This window comes from Rhincodon typus, chromosome 27 (assembly GCF_021869965.1).
Source record: "Rhincodon typus isolate 14 chromosome 27, sRhiTyp1.1, whole genome shotgun sequence".
Classification (NCBI taxonomy): domain Eukaryota; kingdom Metazoa; phylum Chordata; class Chondrichthyes; order Orectolobiformes; family Rhincodontidae; genus Rhincodon; species Rhincodon typus.
The window spans coordinates 21,543,072-21,567,797 of NC_063358.1; the positions used below are offsets into that span (position 1 = coordinate 21,543,072).

The 24,726-nt window shown below is 38.0% G+C and overlaps 1 protein-coding gene across 1 annotated transcript in view; it reads left to right on the forward strand.

Annotated features, from left to right (window-relative positions):
- The window catches only part of LOC109927520 (runt-related transcription factor 3-like), a 160,322-nt gene that overhangs the window by 84,467 nt on the left and 51,129 nt on the right, over nt 1-24,726 (forward strand). The window contains exons 2-4 of the mRNA XM_020527552.2: nt 14,324-14,577; nt 16,103-16,259; nt 23,668-23,772. Coding sequence (XP_020383141.1) covers nt 14,324-14,577; nt 16,103-16,259; nt 23,668-23,772 — 516 coding nt within the window. The remainder of the gene's footprint in view (nt 1-14,323; nt 14,578-16,102; nt 16,260-23,667; nt 23,773-24,726) is intronic.

Below are 24,726 nucleotides of genomic sequence, written 5' to 3' on the forward strand. Positions count from 1 at the left end.
TTTTCCTGGAGATTCAGACCAAAATATTCCTGTGTGAAATAAACACAGGGCTTGCATGAGATGTGATACTTGCACTATCCAACAAAAAACAGCAGACATGTAGCCTGCTTTTGTTTGCTGCATTGAATTGGGTTTGATCTGGTTCCGTTGTTCCAAACTTTATGATTGCCTTTTTGTGGAGCCAAGGAATGGAATTCTTGATCTGGAGAAAACAACATGGTTGAGGGGATGTGGAAATGAAGACTGGAAACTGCATGTGGGTGAGCAACTTTTCAGCAGGTGCAACCTTTGGCATTCTATTTAGACACCAAGTTCACTCATGCACCTTAAATTTTAATATGTATATACAATACTGTTCATCCATTTGGTATGTTTCAACATTAAGCTGAAGTAACACAGTCTGTCTCATATTTTATTTAGATTACACACACTGTTATTTGGAACTGGATTTAGACAACTTGCTCTCACTTTTATAAGTGGTAAAACATTAGACATGGCTCTATTTTCTGCCTACCAAACACTGCAAGAAGTCACCCCACCAGAATTAATGCAAGAAAGAAAATACCTACATATTTAAGCTGTACCATTATGTCCAAGACAAAATTCAGCAATAATTAGCATGATACTGTTTGTTATTTTTGTTCTAAAAAGCTTAGGATAGAAACAGATCCATTTGAAAAATAAAGTGTGCAAATTCAGAGATAGGTTACTGAGATTATTCATCTTAATTAATTGTTAGCTTTGGAATTTCAGAAAAATGCCAAACTGTATAAGTCCAGGATTTATGCCTTGCTCTCTGTGATCTCTTCATTATTTCTGCCCATCAAAGTCATAGGTCCTCTAGCAGGGAGAATTCAAAATTTGCACTAATATCTTATGAAATAATATGATAAAGTCAGGGTTTTCAGTATTTAAACAAGGTCATTTACTACATTGCCAGACAAAACACAGAAATAAATAAAATAAGCAAGAGTAGGCCATGATTCTAAGCAATCTTATTTGAGAATATAGTGAGGGAGTGAAGGACCCCTATTGTTCTACTGTGGAATTTGCACTGCTGATAGCTTTGATCTATAGATGATGGTATAAACTGTACTAGCTGAATGCAAGGGTTTTCTGTTTTCTTGGAAGTTGTTGCCAGAATTACACTTAGTCTGTGGATCAGATTGTAGACTGTTCTCCTGGATTGAGGGATTTCTGCTGCTGCAGTGCAGAACACACATTATTTAGCACATCCCTAAACACCCTGAATATTCTGTTCCTATTTGTATGACACTTATTGATCACTTGCTTCCAGGCTTAAAATAAAAGCTTAACTCAGAAGTTCACAGCACTAAATTAGGCTTGTTATAAAGGTAATGTATTGCATTACATAGAATTTACGGTACACAAATAAGCGATTCATCCTGACTGGTACAGATGGTGTTTATGCTCCACACCACCCTCCTACCACTCTATTTAATGCAGACTTACATATCATATTTTTATTCTTTTTTCTCTGCCATATATTTTACTAGCCTCCTCTTAGACATAGATATTGAAAATACGCACAACAGTAGGCCATTCAGCTCTTCAAGCCCACTCTGCCATTCAATATGATCATGGCTGATCATCCAATGCATTACACCATTCCCACTTTCTCCCCAAATCCTTTGTTCCCTTTAGCCCTAAGAAACAAATCTAACTCCTTCTTGAAATGTTTTGGCCTTATCCACATTCTGTGGCAGGGAAGTCCCCAGAATCAGCACACTTTGCGAGAAGAAATTACCCCTCATCTCTGTCCTGAATGATCTATGCGACTTCCTTAGATTATGACCCCTAGTTCTCGACTCTCCAGACATCATTACCATCCTTCCTGTGTTTAGCCTGTCTAGTCTTGTTACAGTATTACAGTTTCTATGAGAAACCCTTCATTCTTCTAAACTCCAGTGAATGTAGTCCTACTTGATTCAATCTGTCTTCATACATGAGTCCTGCCATCCCAGGAATCAGTCTGGCAAATTCTTCCATAGGCAGAAGATCCTTCATATTCAGATATTCACCTCATCCACTTTAGCAGGAGCAAGTTTCATATTATAAACATTCTGTGTAAAGAATTTTTGCATTTTCTATTGGATTTATTTATGATTATCTTATATATATGACCCCTCATTTTGGACATCCCCATAGATGGACATACCTTCTCTACATCTAACTTATCAATTCTTTCAGAACTTTCAAAACAACTCCCCACCCCACCATCCAACAGTTTCTGTTTCTCTAGCAGGGAGACTCCCCCTGTCCCACTTTCCTGATGTGTTTGTAACCTCTGCAGTCTGGACATCTATTGTTCAGAAACACAAGGAGCTGAAATTTCATTTGAGCTCGGGAAATACAAGTCAATACCCATGTTTGGAACCTGGAATTTGTCACCTCTGCCCAATCCATCTATACTATCATCTCCTGAAGATACAGGTGGGCAGTGTTCAGGATTTTTGAGTCATAAGGCAGCACTGAAAAAGTGCCGATGCCAAGGCATATTGGTTGGAGGACTCCCTCAGTTATCCAAAATATCAAGCCTGATTTCTGTGTCATTTGTATACCCCTAACTCTCTCTCTTCACCCGCACTCTTCCTCCCATCCATTCTATGTCCCTTTCTTGCCCCTTCATGTTTCTCATGTTACCCAATGCTCTTTCATATCTATTCAAATGTCATTATATCTCATAGTCCCCACCACCCTATGCCCTCTCAAACCAACTACGTATCTTCATATTTCCATGCCATCCAATGCCCCATCACAGTACCATGCCTCCCAAATCCTGATACAACCCATCACCCCTCATTCCCCATACCACCTCCATGTCTCCAATTATTATCCATATTCACGCACACAGTACCCATTACGGGCAGACTCGGGATATCTTTGAAATGGGCATTAAGAAATAAACTTCCAACAATCTTACAGAGCTGTAATGTTGAAAAACAGGTCGGACAGTGTAACTTCTTCTGATTAGAAAGATTTTAACACAGCTGTGAAAACAAGCCTTCAATCTGTTTCCAAACACCATATATTGGAGATTCAATTGCAGATAAATGTCACCCTTATCTCAGCTTTTTAAGTCTTTACTTAACTGACATTTTCTAGTTTCTTTTCTTGAAATATTGTTGTGAAGTTGGGTAGAGCACTTGTGGATTGGGAGGCAGGAAGTTAGAATTTGGTGTTTGTAAGATGCTAGGGGGGAAATCATTACACAGTCTCTTTAAAAGATGATGTGCTTTTTCTGTGCTTAGAGATTTAAAATGGATGTCTGTGAGCAGCAGCTTGAAAGTGTGCAAGTACACAGAGAGCACCCAAGCTGAAACATTTGTATCAAAAGGCTGTACAGTTAGCAGGCCAAGCAACAGTTTTTACCAAGACAACAGGCTTTTGAATTTAGCCAATCAATTTGAACCAGGCACTTAGATACCAAAAACCAATTAAATTTAAATCTGATGATTTGGAATACATCGGACCAATTCTACTGTAAGAAATATTGATATGTCATCAAGGGTGTAAAAGAAGGGGGGCAGGTGGACAAAGCCACAGAGCGAGCTGCAATCCACCAGAGCTAATGGCTCTCATTTATAAAGAGAGAATCGCTGGCTCTCACAGCCTCCTCTATGTCTTAGAGAAAGCTCCATCTAAATACCAACAGTACCAATGGCACAACTAGTTAATATTCCTGACAGGAGTATCAATGGAAAAGGCATCTCTGACAGAAGAATCAACAGAGAAGGCACAGAACATTCTGGAAGATGTAACCTGGTTGTAATTTTGAGAGACTAAATTCTATTATTTTTACATAACAGCATATCATTAGAACCTTGCTTTATTTGGGAATAGTTAGCAGATAAAAGAAATTTATTCAGTTTGTTAATAGCTTAGTTAAACTGTTCACTGATAGAGTTGGATAAATGAATTATTACTTGTTGATTTTAAAGTGATTGTCAGGGATTTGTTTTATTTAACCACTAGAAGTTGCTGAAAAGCAGATTACACCACTTTTCACACTCCTTTTACAGATTATGAGGAGAGGTGCTCCTCTTTGAGTATTTCGATTTCAGTTCTCAGAGGGTGGTCAACCTCTGCTTTATAACAATATAGAGAAATTTTTATATATCCTTTCTAAGTCCGCTGACATGTACCTTTCACAATACTGATGGCTTAAATTTTCTCAGTTCTAACAAGTTGAAAACTTCTACTCAAACTCTCCTGGCCTCCAAGTTTCACAGACTAAAAACTATTTCTGTTGAGATAACCAGTTCCCCTGAACTTAACTGTTGAAAAAAAAACATGGTTCCACCTCTAAGATAAACTTTCTGAACTGTATTCTAAACTCTTCTGAACTAAAGGAATGAGCCTTCTGTTCTCAAGTCAAAGCTAAACTCATTGCCTTAATGTATTTACTCTGCCTATCTTAAGCCCAATCGTATAAAAATGTTATATAATAACACCAGAAGGATTCTTCCAGGCACTTTACTGCAGTCACAAGATTACTTAGAACTGATGTATTTAGTTCACTGTTCCGAAAATGCTTTCTGATCTTAAAATCTTGCTAAAAAAAAATTCAAGAAACTAATTCACATCCATTTTGCATTGTTTTGAAATTCCAATCAAAAAGATATATATAGCTTATGCCACACTCACAGTGATGATCTCAATCTCAAAGACATGTGCAGGGTTTACACTTAAGGCCACCCTTAATTTGAAAATGCTAGATAAAAATAGGGCAATGCAGGAAAGGCACTATAAATCAGAATTTGTGGTCAAGTATCTTAAATATTGTACTTTCATGAGTCCATTCTCACCTCCTTTTGAGAGATAAAGATGAGATGGGAAATTTTTGAGCAGACCCAAGCAACTCATTGGCAAAAAGTTAGTTACAGTACATTGGGAATGGAAATATGCAAGATCCTGTATTTCAATGAGTAAACTAACTTTTAATATTAATTTATAATGGTTTATCAATCCTTTATCCTTTTATATCTACAGCATTATCTGGTTCAAACACTTGTGATTAGGCATGTTAATGTCAGTCGATAATCCAGAAAACTCTGGAATCAAGAAATGACTTGTTCCCAAGCATTCCAGGTCAAAGACGTCACGGAGATAACAAGGTGTAGAGCTGGATGAACACAGCAGGCCACGCAGCAACAGAGGGTCCAGACCCAAAACATCAGCTTTCCTGCTCCTCTGATGCTACCTGGCCTGCTGTGTTCATCCAACTTTACACCATGTTATCTCAGATTCTTCAGCATCAGCAGTTCCTACTATCTCTCAGTGTAATAGACAATCTCTCAGTTCTGCTCTGTCACTGGGAAATGTTTTTTGCACCCTCTCCAGTGTTTCTGTCTGCTTTTTATAGTTTAAAAGTTGGAACAGTACACATTTTTCAAAGTATAGTCTAACCAAGATTCATACAAGTCTAATATAAATCAAACACAAAGCAAATGAAAAATAAAAATGAAAAAATAAGAAATAAAAACAGAAAATGCTGAAGCACTCAACAGGTCAGGCACCATCTCTGAAGAGAGAAGCAGAAATAACATTACAGGCCTGAGACGCCACATCGCTAAGTTAATACCCATTATATAACCTTTCTTTTTGATTCTGTCCATAGAGAAATAAATTCTGGGACTTTCTCCACATTTCAACTGTCTTGTTAACCAGAGTTGCTGCTTTTACTTTTCTTCACGACCCTGTTTATTCTCTTATGTTGTAAGGAATATGTTATCTCCTTATTTATAATGTCAATGTACAGCACCTCACATTTGTCTGTATAAAAATTCACTTTCCATTCACAAACTCATTATGCATGTATAACAATGTTTTCTCATATTTTGTTACAATCCAACTTCCCAACACCCAATCTGGTGTCAACTACAAGTTTAGAAATTGTGCTTCCAACTCATGAATCAAAATCATCTATGAAGATTAAGAACAAGGATTCAGACACTGATCCCTGTAGAACATCACTTCTCACTTTTTGCCAGCTTCTGTAGCTATCCTTAGCCTTACTGTCTGTTCTCTGTTTTATAGCCAAATTTCAGCTGCTTGTCCTCTGACTGCAAAAGATTTGACTTTAGTCTTGGATCTACCATGTGGTACCTTTATCTAATGCAGATTTCAATTTCAACCACTTTATGTTTTGTTTGCTGATACCCACAGGAGCCATCTCAGTTGCTCATTTGAACCTACTTCAATTTTTGCTTTTAAGCAAGGCTGTCAGTGGTGTGATGATTTGAACATTTCCAATTGCTGCACTTTGGAGAGTGAGAACTCCCTCTGGGTGCAGCAAATATCAAAATGGATAGCATGGCAACAACATTCTTGTATGGAGTGTGAACTGATGATCAAACATTACTTGTTGAACATATACCACCACTGACAGCAAGAACTACAATTTGCATTTATATAATGCTTTTAACATTGTAAAACCTTCCAAGGCATTTCACTGGACAATTATCAAACAAAATTTGGCACTTTGCCACAGAGAAGCTATTAGTTCACAAGCTTGGTCAATGAGGTAGTTCATTAGGAACATCTTAAAGGAGGAAAGAGAGGTAGAGAGGTAAGACATTTAGGGATAGAATTCTAGAGCTCAGAACTCCATGACTATGGAGGTAGAATGTGGGAGTTCACCAATGACTGTGTCACACTAGCCAAATTTAGATATAACTAATGCATAGATTATAACTTAAGCAGGAAGTATGATGGACAATGTTACAGATATGGAAATAAATTGTCTTCAAACTTATGACTGGAAGCTCATCTCAAAGTCAAATATGACAGTATGCTTTGGCCTCAGATATCTGTGAGGGAAAGGTGTGAATTTGGGAAGTAAGAAATGTAGATAATGGGGTGTAGATAATGGTTTTGTTCTATCTAGTATTTATCCAGAGGATATTCTGCTCATCCAGTGCTGGATATTGGACAGCAGTTTAATAAGTTAGAGACAGCAGAGAATTGAGGATTGGTGGTGAATCACATTTGATAGCATCAGTGTACATATAGAAATTGACGCCATATTTTTACTATGTTCCTGAGCAGAAGCAAGTAGATATAAGTCGGAGGGGGTGAAAGTTGGGTACTTGGAGGTTACCAGCAGCATTAAGGGGAAGAGAAACCATTGCAGGTGATTCTCTGGCTTTAGCTGGATAATTGAGAATGAAACCAGGTGAGTGCAGTTCCACCAGCTGCTCCAGTTAACTATTGTGGTCAATGAGGTTCAAGACTGTCGATACATTGAAAAGGGTGAGGAATAATCATTCACCTTTGTCACAATCATAGAGGATGTCTTTTATAACTTTGACATGAACCATTTCAATGCTGTGGGAGGGTTGTAAAACTGATTGGAAGGATGTAAAGATAGGGTTCTACGCACAAATTCAGAAGACAACAGTGATTTGGAGATGACAAGGAGGTTGGCAATAGGGTGATAGTTTGCAAGGTCTTGGTGTTTCTTGGAGGATACTGATTGTGAATTTGATGGAAACATAAACTGTATTGGATTAACAGAAACGTTTGCTCTTAAGCATTGGGAGGCTAGAAGCTATTGTTTCCAATTCCTGCAAGTATCACTTTCAACCAATATTATTTTTCTCCTTTACCACTGAATCAGACTGTTTGCAACTGTTGCATCATATTTGAAATTTGAGCTATGCTTCTGACCTCATGACCTCCCCATCACGAAGATGGCTTACTTCCATACCTGTGAGGTGAATCCTCTGTGCTCTTGCTTCAGTTCAGCTACGAAATCCGCAGCTATGCCTTTGTTAACCTCAGACTCAAGTATTCCAATACTCCCATGGCTAGCACTTCCAACTTGCACCCTTCAAAATACAGGCGCCCATGTCCTAAATTGCACCAGAAACCTCCTTTTTGTCTCTTCACAGGGTGGAAAATGATTGGAACTCTCTTCCACAAATGGCAGTTGATGCTGGATCAGTTGTTCACTTTAATTATCTGAGATTAGATAATGTTTTGTTAAGCAAAGGTATTAGGGATTTGGACCAAAGGTAGATACATAGAATTAGGCCACAGATCAGCCGTGATCTTATTGAATGGTGGAACAGGTTCAAGGGGCTACATAGCCCACTCCTGTTCCTATGCTCCTTTCTTAGCACTCATCGACTTGCATTTGCTTCCAGTCTTTGATTTTAAATTTCTTGTCCTTGTTTTTAATTCACCCAATGGGTTCTTCCATATTTATTTCTGCAACTTTCTCTAGCTCTACAACTGTCGGAGTTTCTCCAATTCTGCTCTTTTCAGCATTTCCCAATACTCAACTTTCAGAGTTCAACCAGTGGCAACTGAGTCTTCAGCTGCCTGGGCCATAAACTCTTACATTTTAAAAGGAGCCCTTACTTTCCAACACCATTTTAACACTCTACTCCTCTTTTCTTCTTAAAGACATACCTTAAAACTTGCCATTTTAATCAAAACATTTTTAACTATAAATCACAATGTTTCTCTATATGGCTCAAGTGTCAAATTTGAGTTGATAACACTACTTTGAAGTCCCTCTGGGCAATTTATGTTAAAGGCACTATATAAATGCACATTGCTGTAGTTGGAGTCTCAGGCAGCAACATAATAGCACTGCTTAAATTGGAGTACATTAAACTATTCTCTGATCACATAGTATCCATTATTAATTTTTTAAAATGTTCTATTTTCAGTCATTTTACACTGCATTAAATTAATGTTAACTGTACAGTTAAGGAAACAGTACAGAACATTCAGTAGACACTCCTTTAACAAATTATGTACAAAAGATGACTTAATTCTCTTTTACATCGTAGATATTTTATCAAACAGCCTGCTTTGGACATCAGTAATACGTTTTACTTAATAGACATACGGCCGTAACATCTCTGTAATAAAACAACAAGTTTAATTTTTGATTAACTTATTTCAGTCGTTTAATTTTAATTCGTTTTTCTCTTCATTTCCTGAATATACCCTTGATTTTTTTGGAACGTCTCTTTTTAAAAGAAAAACTCTTTGCCAATACTCTCTATCCAGTCAAAACATGGAGGATAAGCAGCTGCTTCACTAATATCCCAAAACTCTCTGAAAAATCACTGCCTCGACTAATTGGGATTACAATCAGGCCGGCTGCTACAAAAACAGCACATTCCTATATCCCACCACCAGCTCCTATTAAGTATTTGTGCCACAACTGCGTGGATGTGGTGACTTCTCGTTCTTTTATTTCTATACCACTGCTCTAATTTCCAGGGGATTTTACACAACAGTTGATGCATGGCAACTCATTACTGTAAACGAATAAATTGTCAAGATCATTTTTAACTCACGTTATTTGTTTGTTGTTTTTAAAAATGGTTATATTAAACACAATTCGGAGCCAGAGGCATGATCTGATTTGACTATCAACCAACGCAGGCTATGAAGTCATAAATGAAGGGATGAAATGTGAGTTATTTTCAATCGCTTGCATTGATAGTACCTTTCCACTATTTTCACACTTGTGATTTAGGATGTAGAGTCCACTGTCGCATCGCTGAGATAAACATTGTTGAGACAAGACGGGGTAATCCCTCTTCGTGAAAACAATATTTGTATTTCAATCACATAAAAAAAGAAGCAACTGAAACAAAGTGCGTGAACTCCTTGCATTTCAACATCATCAACTCACTCAACTGAGAGGTTCAAGTATTATGACAATTGTTTTCTTTTAAAGTTTTATTTTTATACCCTAAATTTGCTAGCTTTATTTGTAAATTATATATAGCACAAATGCATGAATTCATCCTGATAGGTTTGGATGCGTTTATTAGCACAGCTCTCTGGGCGATGTGCATCTTTACAGTATTTTATCCCTCATCGGTACAACGAAGGCGCCAACTAGCGGCAATCTTGTGACATTAGCAGCCCAACAATTCACATCCAACTAAGAAAACACTTATCCCCCGGACAGAGCCACGTCCTTCTGAAACGGACTTTACTGTATCATTTTGTTCAAAATTATCTCTAATCGAATTTTACAAGCGGAAAACTTTTTTCTTAAAAAAAGAAACAAAACTGTAATCGCGGCTGCGTCAGGACATCAATTTAGGAATGAACGACATTTACAATTTGAGATAATTTCAATGAAATATTACTTTAGCTATTAAAAAGATGAATGGCTGTAATTTCTGAAGTTAAACAAATCAAGTTTGAAATGCAAGATTTGTTCTGGTGAGAGGTTTACCATTGGTGGCGCAGGCCACTGTTTAAAACCAATTTTTAATTAGCCAGCAGTAAACTGCGCGGTGCTGAGGGGTAAGCAAAGAAATTCTGGGGACCCACAGTGTTGAAACATATCGAGAAATGTATTTTTTTTTTCCATTGGCTTTTGGATTTATCGATTGAGCCGTGTGAGGGTTTGTATAGTTCTGCAAAGAGACGATTGTTTGTCGTACCCAAAGCAGTGATTTGCTAAGTAGTATCGAGGGAATGCGTTCATCCTGATGTTTGGACTCGTTCGGGAATGGGAAGGAAGTCATCCACAGTAATGTGGCGACGTTTCCGAAATCAGCAGTGAGTTGGAGCGAATAACTTCCCCTCCTGCCATTTTAAAGGAAGGTTTGAAAGCACTCATTCTTAATCTCAAATCATAATTCTGGGCAAGGAGGTTTTCATGAACAGTTTGGACTTGCTGATGTAGTGTGAGGTAACTGTAGATCCACAACCCGCCAAATCATTTTAAAATCAAAAGGCCAGGTCGGGTTTATAAACTCTTGTTGTGGAAGAGAATCCAAATTAATTGGAAGATAGATTCCACGACTTTGAATCATTGGCATCTCCCAATGTCTGAATTTCAGCAAGAATGCATGATTCGTTAAATGGATCAATATTTATCTTAAATTGCAAAATTGGAAAGTACGCAATCCCCAAATTAAATCCACCAGGTAGTCAACTGGAGACAGACTTTGGTGAGCCATCTTTCAGTGAGGCATATTCCCACCCACCCCTAGAAAACGCCCTCTTTCAGACATTTCGTTATCCAAACCGCACTGAAATTCCCGAAAACGTGAATAATTAATAAACCATCGAGGAAATTCTTGAGAAACACATATTTGATGGACAGATTGACCCTTCCGTTTGTTTTGTGCCTGAAAACCAGTAGCTCTTATTGGAGAGTGAGAATTTCGTCGCATGGGAGTCATGGCCAGCAGCCAATGATGCGGCGTAAACTATTGGAGAAAAGTAATAAATGAGGCGTCAGTGATTTCAATTTTTTTTTAATGAATAGAAGCTTAGATTCCACATTTTGTAATCTCCAGGAAAGCGCTATTCAATAGAAGAAAAAAAAATCCAGCGTTGAAGCCAATTTAGCCTGCAGTAACTTGCAGTGTAGGTGTAAACAGCATCAGAATTTGACAAGTATGAGGAATGAAAACGGTTACCAGTTGCTTTATGTTCTTAACGCCAGTAACTCTTCAGATTTTACTATATTACCCAAACGTTGCTGCGGCTGAGAGAGGAAAAAATCCTGACAAGAGGCGGCTTATGGCAAATTCTTGTGGGCATTTAATGGTGAGGGTTATTGATAAGCTCTTACACCACACTTAGCACACAACCTGTCACCATTCTACAATTCTACCTGTTATTTCAAACAGCAAGCCGCATACTCTGAAACCCCAATATCGGTCGAAGTGGTCGGAATGCTGAGAGATGAACTGGGTGACATTTTCTTTAGGGAAAGGAGTGGTGGACAGAGAACAGCGGTGTATATTCATTTGAAACAGCTTGGATTAATTCAATTAAAATAGAATGATAGTGTTACCTTCCAAAAGAAAAATAATTCACATCTTGCAGCATCACTAGCATAACGGAACAGCATCAGCCTCGCTTACCGTCTTAAACTCGCAATTCCACCGGTTATGAAAAATCAGAAGGAAAAGTAATTAGTTCTGACAGAGTCACTGGATTCAAAATATTAATTCTATTTTTCTCTCGACAAGATGTTGTCGGACCTGCTGCTAAATTTCTCCACCTCTTTCTGTTTTTTAAAAAAATATTTTAAAATTATTTTTTCTTCTGGCTGATCAATTCCACCATTTAAACAACAGCAACTGAAATTATATGTGTGAGAACTCTCATGGGCTATTCCCGTCCGCCCAGCGTTCGAAATATCTGTGCAATTTGTTTTGAAAGGAAAAAATCAGGAAAAGGAATTAAAAAACACAAACCCTTTGATTACGTGATTGCAATTTTTGTAAGAATTGTAGAGTGTTGCTTTATGGAATTCTCACTAGTGTTCGCAGACACATGGACAGATTGAAAAAGAAAATACGCTGTGCATTACTTTATTATTTTAAAGAAAGGGATCCCATCCAAACGAGCTGATACAGTAGGCTACCGACTCAAACTAAACTCGAAATTTTACTTAACCGGGAAAAGGGCTGATGGCTGTTCAGCAGAAGCGAGAGCTCGCTTCTTGTGTTAACTACAGTGGACACTATTTCATTTGGTCAGTGAGTCAGCGCTCAGCATAGAATTCGTGAGGATCTGTGTGTGATGTTAACACGCAGAAGAAATCAGAGCAGGGTCCAATTCCATCCATGAAAATCAATCCAAGGTGTCCACGAATCCTGGAGTTTGTTTCCTTTAGGGACCATCAGCACAATGCACTTGCTGCCACAATGCTGGAAGTAAGATTGTCATGGTCTGAATTTTGGGGCCTCCCCACTCCGCCACACACACACACAGACACACACACACAGTATTACATCCACATCGTCTCCTGGTTGTGACGATGACACCTTAATGATCCCCTTCACTCATGGGAGTGGGTGGCTGTGTCATTATTGTCGTTACACCTATCATCATTTCAATCGTGCTAAAAACAAAACACAACATGCAAACAGAATGTCCTCCCAAAGGGGAAAAAAAGACACTTCGGCTGTATCTATCCAAACCTGGCAGTAACCATTTGTATAATCTATACACATGATTTATAATCAGCGCCTGTTCTGTCCCTGACAACACACATTATGTACATAGTCAAAAACAATAGCTTTCTATCATTTATTGTATTTGTATGAGCATGTAAGATTATCAAATGCATATACTTTATCTAATCCATGTTCACAGGGATCCGCACAACATGCGCCTATTTCTACGTTAACGTTCGAACTCCCTGATTTACTCCACAGTTCATGTTCGCTAAATTAGAGAACTCAGATTGACTCTGGCCTCGTTCTAAAGCCGACAAATCCCATTCTAAACAGTACTGACTTGTCGATCTTTACGCAAGGAAAGTACTGTTTGTAATTTTCTGTTGAGCTATGTCAGCTATGTAAACATATTAATAAAACGCAAAAATGCACAAAATCTGAATGGGGCTGGGCTCCAATCGAGGGACAGGGGCGGGACCCGATGGGAGCTCCACCTTCTTTCGGGAGAGACCAGTTCTCATTGGTGGTGATGGCCTGCGGGGCGGAGTTTTGGGTTGTGATTGGTGGAGGGAATGTCAGTCACTGGGAGCTCTGCCCCTCAGGTTAGATGACGGAGGCTGTATATTGGCCGCTCAGCGCACTTCCCTGCTTTAATCAGAGAAGCCAGCAAAACTTTCTGAAAGAAACCCCGAGGATTTCACTCAATTCATGTGGAGATTCGCCTAGCGGACTGCAATCTTTAGGACTGCTGTTTAAAAAATAACATTCGCGTTTGTGTTGTGTGTGTGAACATTTTGTTTGGTGACGCTGCAGCGCCCTGTTGGTGTGCGCGTTTTTGGAAGTGACTAGAGATCTGTTTGGTGATAGACGTTGACGGGGCTGCAGTGATACTGAAAGTGAACCGTCTGCTCTGTGGCTTGGCTCGGCGTTGGGGAGCGAGAAGTGAAGCCTTCACGATAAGGATCCCTGCGAGCTCCATGGGGGGAAATGGTGTTCAGCCGCTTTGAAGCTGCAGAACTCTTGGCTTGCTGAAGAACTTGCTGATTCTGAGGTCGTTGGCAGACAACAGAAAAAAAAAAGCCTCTTGGCACTAAAAGCGGATCCTCAAACTTCTGAGTGATCTCTGGGCAGGAGGAATGGACTATTCAGTATCTCAATAAATAGGAAGGAAGCCAGTTGAGAATATTTGGAACTCAAAAGGACATTTCGATTGAAGCGTGAAAAAAAATTGATCGTAGGTCTTCAAGTTGGCCTTTTGAGAGGAAAGACTTTCTCCAAATTAGGGAGAGGGGGAAAAAGAGTTATTTCAGCTGTTTGAGGCGGTTCATTGCCGTAGTCTGAAGCCTCTTTGTTGCTGTCCTCTAACCCGAGTGTTGTGATGCGTATTCCCGTAGATCCCAGCACTAGCAGGCGCTTCACTCCTCCGTCCACCACGCTGACACCCAGCTCGGGGAAGATGAGCGAACCGGTCTCACTGACTCAGCCCAACCCTGCAGGGCTGTCCCGGATCCGGCCTGAGACCCGCACGGTGGTCGATGTCCTGCAGGATCACGCTGGCGAACTGGTCCGGACTGACAGCCCCAACTTCCTGTGCTCGGTGCTTCCTTCACACTGGAGATGTAACAAAACACTGCCTGTGGCATTTAAGGTTAGTATCTTTTCTACTGGCTTGTTGCTGTCAAATTGGGAAAGTTTCTGCCGCATTACAACCACAACCGCAATATTTCTATACAGGTCAGTGCCTGTGTAAGAACACAATCATGATAAGACCATAATCTAATAATATTGATTAAGAACATGCGAGACTGTTTTTGTTTAAAAATAGCTGAAAAGAAAGCAGGATAAGCATAAAATCACACTGCCTATGCAAAGAGGTTCAAATAGGCCATGTTTTTGACAATGAACGTGTGGATTTTTTTTAAAGTTCACACATTGTTGTGTAATTAATAAATTGTTACTAATCTAATGGAGCACATTGCCGGTATTTGTAGTTGGCTTACACCTCCAAACAGAGCGGGAATGTAATGTACCCATTGCCTAACTAGTATGACTATAATGAACCTTCAACACAAAAGTGCAAGTGCAGGATCTATGGTGGTAATGTGGGGAAATCTGTTCTGACTTCACTTAAAACACACATTTGACGTGGAAGCTTCCGCAGCAGCTTCTAGTCAAGTTGGGAAATGCATTTTGGATTTTTTTTCTCTTTCCCTGACGTTATGCAAACCTTAAAAGTGATAGGAAACCTCATGTTTGACCGTCCGTTTCTCAGCATGAGCTCCCATATCTGAACATGATGCTCTTCCACCAGCTCCTATAGCTCGGTTACTGTTGGCGGATATTAAATATATATATGGCATTGGAAAATGTTTGAATTTTGCGCCGAATTATGCCGAATACATAACCTGCACAGAAATGACTTTTTTTTCCGCACGCAAATTTTTGAACCTCCCCACAGCTAATGTAGTTGTTGGCTGTATTAGCAGGCGTTAACTGGGAGACCACACAAACAAATTCTGTTTCCCAATGTAGGAAGCATGGAACGAAATGATTTCAGCCTTTAAAAAAAATCTACAAAACGTTTAGCTGTTGAGTCTAAGTTAGTGCAGGTGTTCCAGCAAATCCGCTTGCTAACATCCCCGGTTTCAGACAGGAGAGGATGTAACGGGACCATGGAGACACACATCGTCTCCTTTTTTAACAAGCAACAATGTTCAATTCAAATTCCAATCCCGGGGCAGCAGGCAAGTTGGAAAAAGAATAATAATGAAGGGGTTTTCCGAAATTCGACGTGGTAGATGGTGCCACATTGCTGCATTTCAAATACAAATTGCAAAACCACTGCCACAAGATTCTTGCTTTTGGGAAAAAAAAGTGTCCTCGGTCAAGGTAAAACGCTAAATAAATGGTTTATTTCCTATTAATTAAAAGTGTGCACACACAGAAACACGCCGAATATAAATGGATATCACTCTAATTTCCCCAAATCCTGTGAAGGGATTAATATTTGAGATTATCTACATTTATTTGGAGCCAGTTGGTGCTGATTTGATTCTAGTTTAGACCCATGCAGTGTCGTGTGGGCAGATTTTCCGAGCTGTCAGCGCGTTTTCTTTGTGGGTTTCAGTTCTTTTCGAAGTGTTTTAACCCGAGGAAACGGTTTGCACGGACAGGTGGTGGCTCTAGGAGATGTTCCCGATGGAACCTTGGTCACAGTGATGGCTGGAAACGACGAGAACTACTCGGCGGAGCTTCGGAACGCGTCGGCTGTTATGAAGAACACCGTGGCCCGATTCAATGACCTCAGATTTGTGGGAAGAAGCGGACGAGGTATTTACACCAACACCAAATCATTTGTGGTTTTTGGGGGTTCGGGGTTAACAGTAACCTCTTTTGTGTTCCTCGTTCACATCAGGCGGCTTCACCAAGGAATGCTTTTCGCGTTGATTTTTTTTTAACTGTGGACGCAATTTTTTTTACCCAAAAGACTTCTTTGCCCGATTTAACTCATTTTGTTATCACTTCAGAGCAATTTGACGACGCGAAATCTCTTTTGTTCGGAGACGGTGACAACCCCAGTTTCAGACAAATCTTCCTCTTTTCGTTTATCTCGCACTTCACTTAAACATTTCTTCAATTTTTCCGTTTGTACTTTTCACATGAATTAAATCCCATTTTGGATGTGTTGAAGTCGTTTCTGCTTCTTTGCATCCAAATGTGAACAATTCTCAAAAACCGCTCGCATTTGGCTTTTTTATTTTAAAAAAATAATGTCAATATTCTTCCCATTTCTTTAGAACTGGAATGTCTTTTGACAGCTTCCCGTTTCTTCTTCGTTAATTCTGTTCATGAGAAAACAGGTTCTGAAGATTTGAGCCTGATGAGCGGCTCTCAGTTTGAAGGTGTGCCCGACTTGTTCCACGGTCCCCGTTCCTTTCAGACCTCTCTCTTGGTTTGACCATTCGTGATCACTTGGAGAACCAGGGGAAGATTTCTTCTGCGGCTTTGTAACACTTTATGCTGCCAATTACAGAGACAGTTGACATATCTAGATTTAAGCTGTTATTCATAGGTTACTGTATATAAAGAACCAAATCCCCGCATAGTTTTTTTTACAAAGCCCGTTCAATGCGAGGTTTCCATTTCGATGTCCTTCCCCTTTTTGATCTTTTAGTTGTATATTGAAGGAGTGCCCGATCTTCCTGTAAACGGCCTCATGATCCCTTCGAATTATACTTTTTCTCAGTAACTAATCAGCAAAAATATTCATTTAAACAACAACAACAAAAAGCGTGATAACAGTGAGGCCCTCTGTACGGGGGAGTTAGGGCAGAATACGTAAAAACCGCAAACAGTGTGCAGCAGGAGAGCACTACCGTTTGAAAATAAGGCCACTTTTTAAAAATGCATCGCTTTTGCTTATCTTTAAAATCATTATAAGCATATGCTATCACAGCTTTATTCTGAAATTAAACTTTTTGTGCATTTTGATCTAATATTAATTAAGTACTCAGAATGATCAACAGTGACCATTCCGAATGTTCAATTTAAGAGGGACCGCGTATAATACATTAGCCTTTACAGACAAAACAGATACTCTTAACTTACAGACGCTGCCATCGCTGGTTAAAAAGTAGAGATATGCTATTCAGACTTTTAGCTGTTCAAAATCCTCCAGACACATAAAATTTAGGTATCTTGAGAGTAACATCTTCAGTATGTTTTCGTCCATCCCTCTCTGTTCTCATAAAAGATTAGATAATTTGCAGTTAAAGCCAATTAAGAAAGTAAGAAAAAATGTAACAGTATTAACATAAGAAAATTAGCATGTAATTCAAGTCAGAAATATGGTTTAGAAAGTATTTAAACAGGAAGGGCAATGTTTTATTACCTGCAAGATGCATTGCTAGACAGGATAACCCTCGTAAGAGCTCTAAGTAGATGTCAATGCTTCAGTGTGTTGATGTAGATGTTTTAGTTTTAATTGGTCCGTGGGAGCTTGCCGTTACCAACCTTTTATTCCCATCCCCAACTACCCTTTCTCTGGCAACTGTGAACCTGACCATGGATGTTCCTTCTGCCTAGTAATTTCTGGTACACATTTCAGAATATTCATGCTGAACTACATTTCCTCTTTAATCAGCATTCCTTACAAATAACAGCTTCCAAATAACACTGAATGTACTAGAGACTTATTTTGCATTTACATGAAAAGCTAATGCAATCCCAGCTTAGATTTAGATTTATGTTTACTTCTCATAAGCATTACTAGTCATGATCACAATTTAATTCTCAAAACTGCAAAGAGTTTTGCCATTATAGGATAATTTTAATATTTACTTTAATGGCCTGGTCATGTTTTAAGATTACTAAAAGTTGAAAATTGTATTAGATTTTGTCACCAGGTGAATTCTGCAGCCAAAATATTGAAAATAATTTCAATATTTACAGAGACACTGCAAAGCAACACATTTCAGATAAATTTGGTCAAACTAAATGCAAGATTGTGTTCAGGAATTGGTTAAAAATCTGGAAGTTGTTGAGTACATCTGTTAGCATTAATTGAAGCTAATTATTTTAAAACCACATAATGGAGGGAGACCCCTTTCACTTGGTTTTGCATACTCTTCTATACAATTCCAAATCTGACAATAATATCTGCAGAAAACATTTCTAGAACCTATACAGTGAATGGATAGGAATCACAAAAGGAAATCAGTTCTAATGAGGTTAGCAATAATTGAAAAGTGCATTCTTTCAATGCTTGAGAGTCTTTTTTGTTAACCATTCCAATGAAACAGATATTGTAAAATATTGGAAATATTGCATTTAATTATATAATTGTAGTGTTCAGATATAATGTGAAACAATTACTAATGTGGAAAACCTTAAACTCCAGATGAATACTATATCTAAATCATCTAACTTGCAATTGTATTGTATAAAATTATATACGGAAGTCAGTTTTGAACAATTAACATTGTCAATATGAATAGGAAGGGTTTAGAGGGATATGGGCCAAATGCTGACAAATGGGACTAGATTTATTTAGGATATCTGGTTGGCATGGATAACCAAAGGATCTGTTTCCATGCTGTACAGCTCTATGACTCTGATTAAACTGACATGTACATACAATAATTCATCTGTTGGCTCAAATGTTAGTACTATTTTATAAAGTTAATGCTAAAAAAGGAGAATTTTTATGTAGAAAACATAGGAATTGTTTCTGGTTTTTGGTGGTTTTGTTTTTTTTAACTTATTGCAAATTCAGTTTGTGGTGACATTGTGGTAGTCTTGTTTTAGAAATAATTGTTTTTTATGCAGTGACCATACTATTCTATTGGAACTTTAATAGTCAACTTCATGATATTAATATCCATAATGGCCTTACAAACGTGATCATCCTGCTAGAATGCTGTTCTTGATCGTAAACATAACATGCTAAGAAACGCAAAAGTAAAACATGCTATGCTACCATGTAACCACTCTCGCAGAACTGCATTTTATATTCATGACAAACAAATCTATCTGTTTAGAGTCTAGCATATTATTCATGCAGGAAATAGAATTCCTTCAATCTATTTCAAATACTATGAATTCTCAGTTAAGTATTTAAAAGATGTAGTGATCCATTCATTGTGAGTTTTTGGTAGTGACTATATATGACGAAACACTGTGCATGGTATCAGAAACAGAGCTCGGTTCCTGCTAAGTGGAACCCCTGTTTACCACAACATAAAGCCAGTTTGATGGTACTTCACTCAATTCATTGCACGTATATAAACTGATGAGTGAATATTTCTAGTAATAAAATGGCAAATCAGAAAAGTGCCAAAATATCAGCCCATTTCATTTTGTATTTATTCAATTTAATTTCAGAGTTTAACTGTACCATTTCATGTGAATGGTTTTCTCTCTCCCCAGGCCATGTTTACATTTACAGTTCATGTTACCCACAATTACATTGGAAAAATGTTTTCACAGAATCAGAGTGAAGTAAAAACACAGTTAGACTAAGTCTCATTATATGTTGTGCTGTTTATAGTTAAATGAGAAAGCTGGCAGTAATTCAGGACTACAAAGAACGATTCCTATTAGAGAAACATTTTCTCAGGCATCAATTTTACTGTCAATATTTTTACTTAAAAGGAACAATGTAACATGAAGGGCAATTTCACTTCAATCAGGTCAAACTGTACCAGATTTACCTGAAATCATACTCTTTCCCATTGCTTGTCCAACTTACATTTGATAGGCCCTGTTCAAACACTGTCCTCTAACATCTGCTCATAATGTGCAAAAAAAAATTGTGAAAAAGACAGCAACGTTATGGAAGTATTCTGGCAGAATGCACTTATAATCTGTTTGATCCATACTCATGATCAGTAAGTAAGAATTGATTTGGTAAATCTGATTACTATTATTAAAGTGAATGTTGACGCATGGCCAATTTGATTCCCCTTCTCACAAGCCACAATGAACCACAAGAATGCCCCAAAACAGCCTAATGCAGTGAACCACATCACAAGATTTGGTTGAGTATAATGTCACCTTCATATGTGTTAAGTAGCCACACCAAAAATTAAATTTGTAAATTTTAAGAAGTGATCTTTTCAATCCCATGAAAATAGAAATATCAGACTTTATACAAACATCCTATTTTTTTGTAATCCAGCAAATCTTTAAATCTGTTTAATTTGCACACAGTGAGTTTAGCTTGATGCGAGAACTAAAGAAGGAAAATCGGAAGACGGTCGTATAATAGATAAGCTGGATTGGTTTGTACTGCTGCTGTGGCCTCATCTACTTGATTATACTGGTTGAAATGAGAGATTTTACCAACAGTTCAAAAAAGAATTTAACATTGCCAATGTGAAATTTTACAAAACCAAATTTGTGATGGTCTTGCGTAAGGTGATTTTGTCAAAATTAATCGTAAATGCTGTGGCTGCTGTTCTCAGCTGCAGTCACAACACAGTGATGAGCCTTTCTGGGCTTTATAATGTTGAGGCTTTGTGCTTTCAAATTTTGTTCATTAAATATTCTTCTTTTAATGCCTTGAGTTATGGAGACTAGAGATTTGAGGAAACCAAAGAAATATATTTTTGTTTCTCAGGGATAACAAATTAAGATTTAGAATTCCTTCTTATCTGCAAATGCCTTTTGTAGGAAAGATCAGCTGATACTTCTCCTCTATGGAACAAAAAAGTGTATGGGATTATAGAATAGGATAGATAGCAATTTATTATACCTCCGTATGCTGCAATTAGTCTGCTTGGTTTAAATGGCTAGGTTCAGTGGTTTAAAAAAAGGTGACTATTATTATTTAATGAAGTCCACTATTGCTGATTCCAGTGTAAATTGTGGTCAAAAGTATTCTTCTTTTGAAACTTTTTTTTAAGCCCAGAGTTTTATACTCAAACCATTTGCATGAATTCAAACTCTACCATAAATCAGTGCAAGAGGGCATAACTTTAAGGTTCCATTTATGTGCTGTCTGACTCTATGACTCTATTAATGGTAATTTTGAAGAAAATTAGTTATGTATTGTTTTCCCTCATATATTGGAGAGTGAATATTGGAGGGAGTCTAATTAAACCAACTGAAATTCAGTTCATCACAAATATAAACATTTATAATCACAGCACCAATCCACCAGCTCTGAGTAACACAATTGTAAATGATTGAAATTCACCTTTAAAATATACATACTATTTTCTCATGCTATTGAGGTGCAGTGGTCAGTTTGTTTGTATATTGAAACAAAATAAATCACACTTTAAAATTTTTAAAGTCTACCGTTTAATGTCCTTGCACCCAAAAGAACCATAGAGTCATCCAGCACAGAAACAGACCCTTCGGTCCAACCATTCCATGCCGAACATAATCCCAAACTAAACTAGTTCCACCTGCCTGCTCCTGGCCCAAACCTTTCCTATTCATATATCCACCCAAATGTCTTTTAAAAGTTGTAATTGTACCCGCATCCACCACTTCATCAGAAAGCTCATTCCACACACTAACCACCCTTTTTTTAAAAATTTGCTTCATATCTTTTTTAAGTCTCTCTCCTCTCACCTTAAAAATGCTTCCTCTAGCCTTGAAATTCCTAATCTTAAGGAAAAGACAAATACAATCTCTATCTATACTTCTCATTATTTTATAAACTTCTATCACGTCGCCTCTCAACTTCCTACGCCCCAGTGAAAAAAATTCCAGCCTATCCAAATTTTCTTTATAACTCAAACCTTCTATGCCCAGCAACATCCTGGTAAATCCATTCTGAGCCCTCTCCAGCTTGATAATATTCTTCCTATAATGGGGTGACCAGAACTGGGCATAGTATTCCAGGAGAGGTCTGGAACCAGCTGAAATTCGAAAGCCTCCTCAAAAACCTGAAAATAAGTGTAATTATTGGAAAGCCCCAAAGATTTTTAATTCACTCTGGCAATATGGTTCATGTTGTGCATGGGGCCTGCTTACAGCACAATGATTTTAAAATGAGCACGAAATACCTTGGAAATGTGAGCTACGCAGGGCTTAAATTGCACTTTCAATTTAGCAATCTTCACCGCAGTTTTACCTGAATTTCTCTGAAAAGTCCAGTGCAATTGAGTGGAAATTCCAGGCCTTGCTTGTGATGCTACAGCACCAGAGGGACAGTACTCATGAAGAAGTGTTGAGCTTCTGCAAAGCAATGGGTTGAATTTTATGGATGTGTTTATCCGTGCAGATTTCTGAGCATAGCAGCATTTTGAGTCAAATTGTTTTTTGTTAAAAAAAAAACACACCGTAAAGATTCTCATAGCAATATATTTGATGAAAGCACACTCCCTTTCAGAATTTTGAGTCAGTATTGCCCTCTGATGGACTGTCGTGCTTTGTCGGACTAATATGAACGATATTTGTGAAAATAGCAATTGTCTCATTCAGTGAATAGACACACCTGAATGACACTGAGGAATTAAGCCAAAATAAATGGTGATTGAAAACTCAATGCAGGAAAATGCTTGAATCTGACCAGGCAATTTAAATTAATTCAGAAGGCTGCCTGCATATCCCAGCAATCATGCCCAGCTGTATCATTGCTCAATCATCATTGGGTCTAGATGAAAAACTTGCAGAACTTGCGTTGTCTTGTTTGTACTCCATTTCTAAATAACAACTTGTAGAATAATGGAGATGATGACTGTGAGATGTCTACTGCCCAGAAAAATTCCACTTTACTGATGGAGGACAAGTCTGGAGGTCAGTCAGGGCAGGAAGTGAAGAAAAATCTGTTTGGCAAAAATAAACTTCATAGTTAACCAATTATTTAACAATTTTATCCTATTTCAAACAGACAAATCCTGATGTAACTATTAAATTCTATAAATGTAGCTTCAGCTAGAATATTATGGAATGTTGGAAATACAAGTCTTAAAAATGTTTTTAGAGCAAGTTGAGGCAAGGCGGGTTCATTGGTTCTTTACTTGCAAAAGGTACTCCCACAGAGATTCAGCCTGAAACTAATTAAATCCATCCCTAATGCATCCATCGGGGTTTATTTCATAATAGACTTTAGTTTTCTGTGTTTTAAAAACAGATCAGTATCGACCGGTTTAGCTACTCTACATTGACAAGCTGAGGAATGTTGTCCCCTTCCTGTTCCCTTTCCTTTTCCAGTCTTCAATGCTTGACGTGTCTGGCAGAAACATGGCAAAATAAACAATATTTTCTATTTCTCCCCTTGTAGGTAAAAGCTTCACACTGACAATCACTGTATTCACCAGCCCTCCTCAAGTTGCCACCTACCACAGAGCCATTAAAGTCACTGTGGACGGACCTAGAGAGCCTCGCAGTAAGTTAGAGCTCATTTTATATATACCAAACATAGAATACATTCATTCAGGATTAATTGTCATCTGAGATTGGTGCTTTAATCAGCAGTAATTACTACAAGTTAAAGTGTTCATGAATAGGTGTATTCACTCTTGAAATGTGAATTCGGAGTTGTGTTGTACAGTGATATCAATTATTATACATTTACACTGAAACCTTAAATGCATGATATAAAGATAACATGGAAAATATTTGTACACACTTAAGAGTTATTTCAAATCAGGGGCTATAATCAGCTTTAATTAATTATGGTGTTTAATTCACAAATGAGCAGATTCAGTGTTAAAAAGGCAACTGATTCGTTCAGCATTATATCGTATTTTTAAGCTAATTGGGGATCTAAAACTTTGAACACAAAGTGTTAGGAATAATAATCATATCTGGAAAATCAGTGAGTTAGATGACATGTTATCCAACGTGTAATCTCGATAATGGAATCAGTGAGAGAGACTGAGTTAAGCTATGGTTGTGTGTAGAACAGCTATGGCATTGATTGATTGATTGATTTGCTCCTTAACAGTAGTATATACATCATAAATATTCAACATCGTTAGCTGAATAATTTGTTGTTTTTCCATTATTATTAATAAATAAATGTAACTGGACAAAATAGGGAATATTGTTGGGCTCAGCCAGTTTATACCCCTGCAGGCTATGTTCCTAAGGTTTCCACAATGCTTACCAGTTATGTTAAGATGTTCAAAGCTTTGTGTTTTCCAGTCAGAGGTTTGGAACTGACATTGAATTTTTAAAAAATATTTTTTCAGATATACAGGGTCTCAGGAATGTTGTATCTCCTGTACAACAGACTGAATTAAGGAACCAAGCAGTTTAATTGCCAACTGGGCTGAACCCTGCACTTCATTGAAAACCAAAAGAACTGCGGATGCTGTAAATCAGAAACAAAAACAGA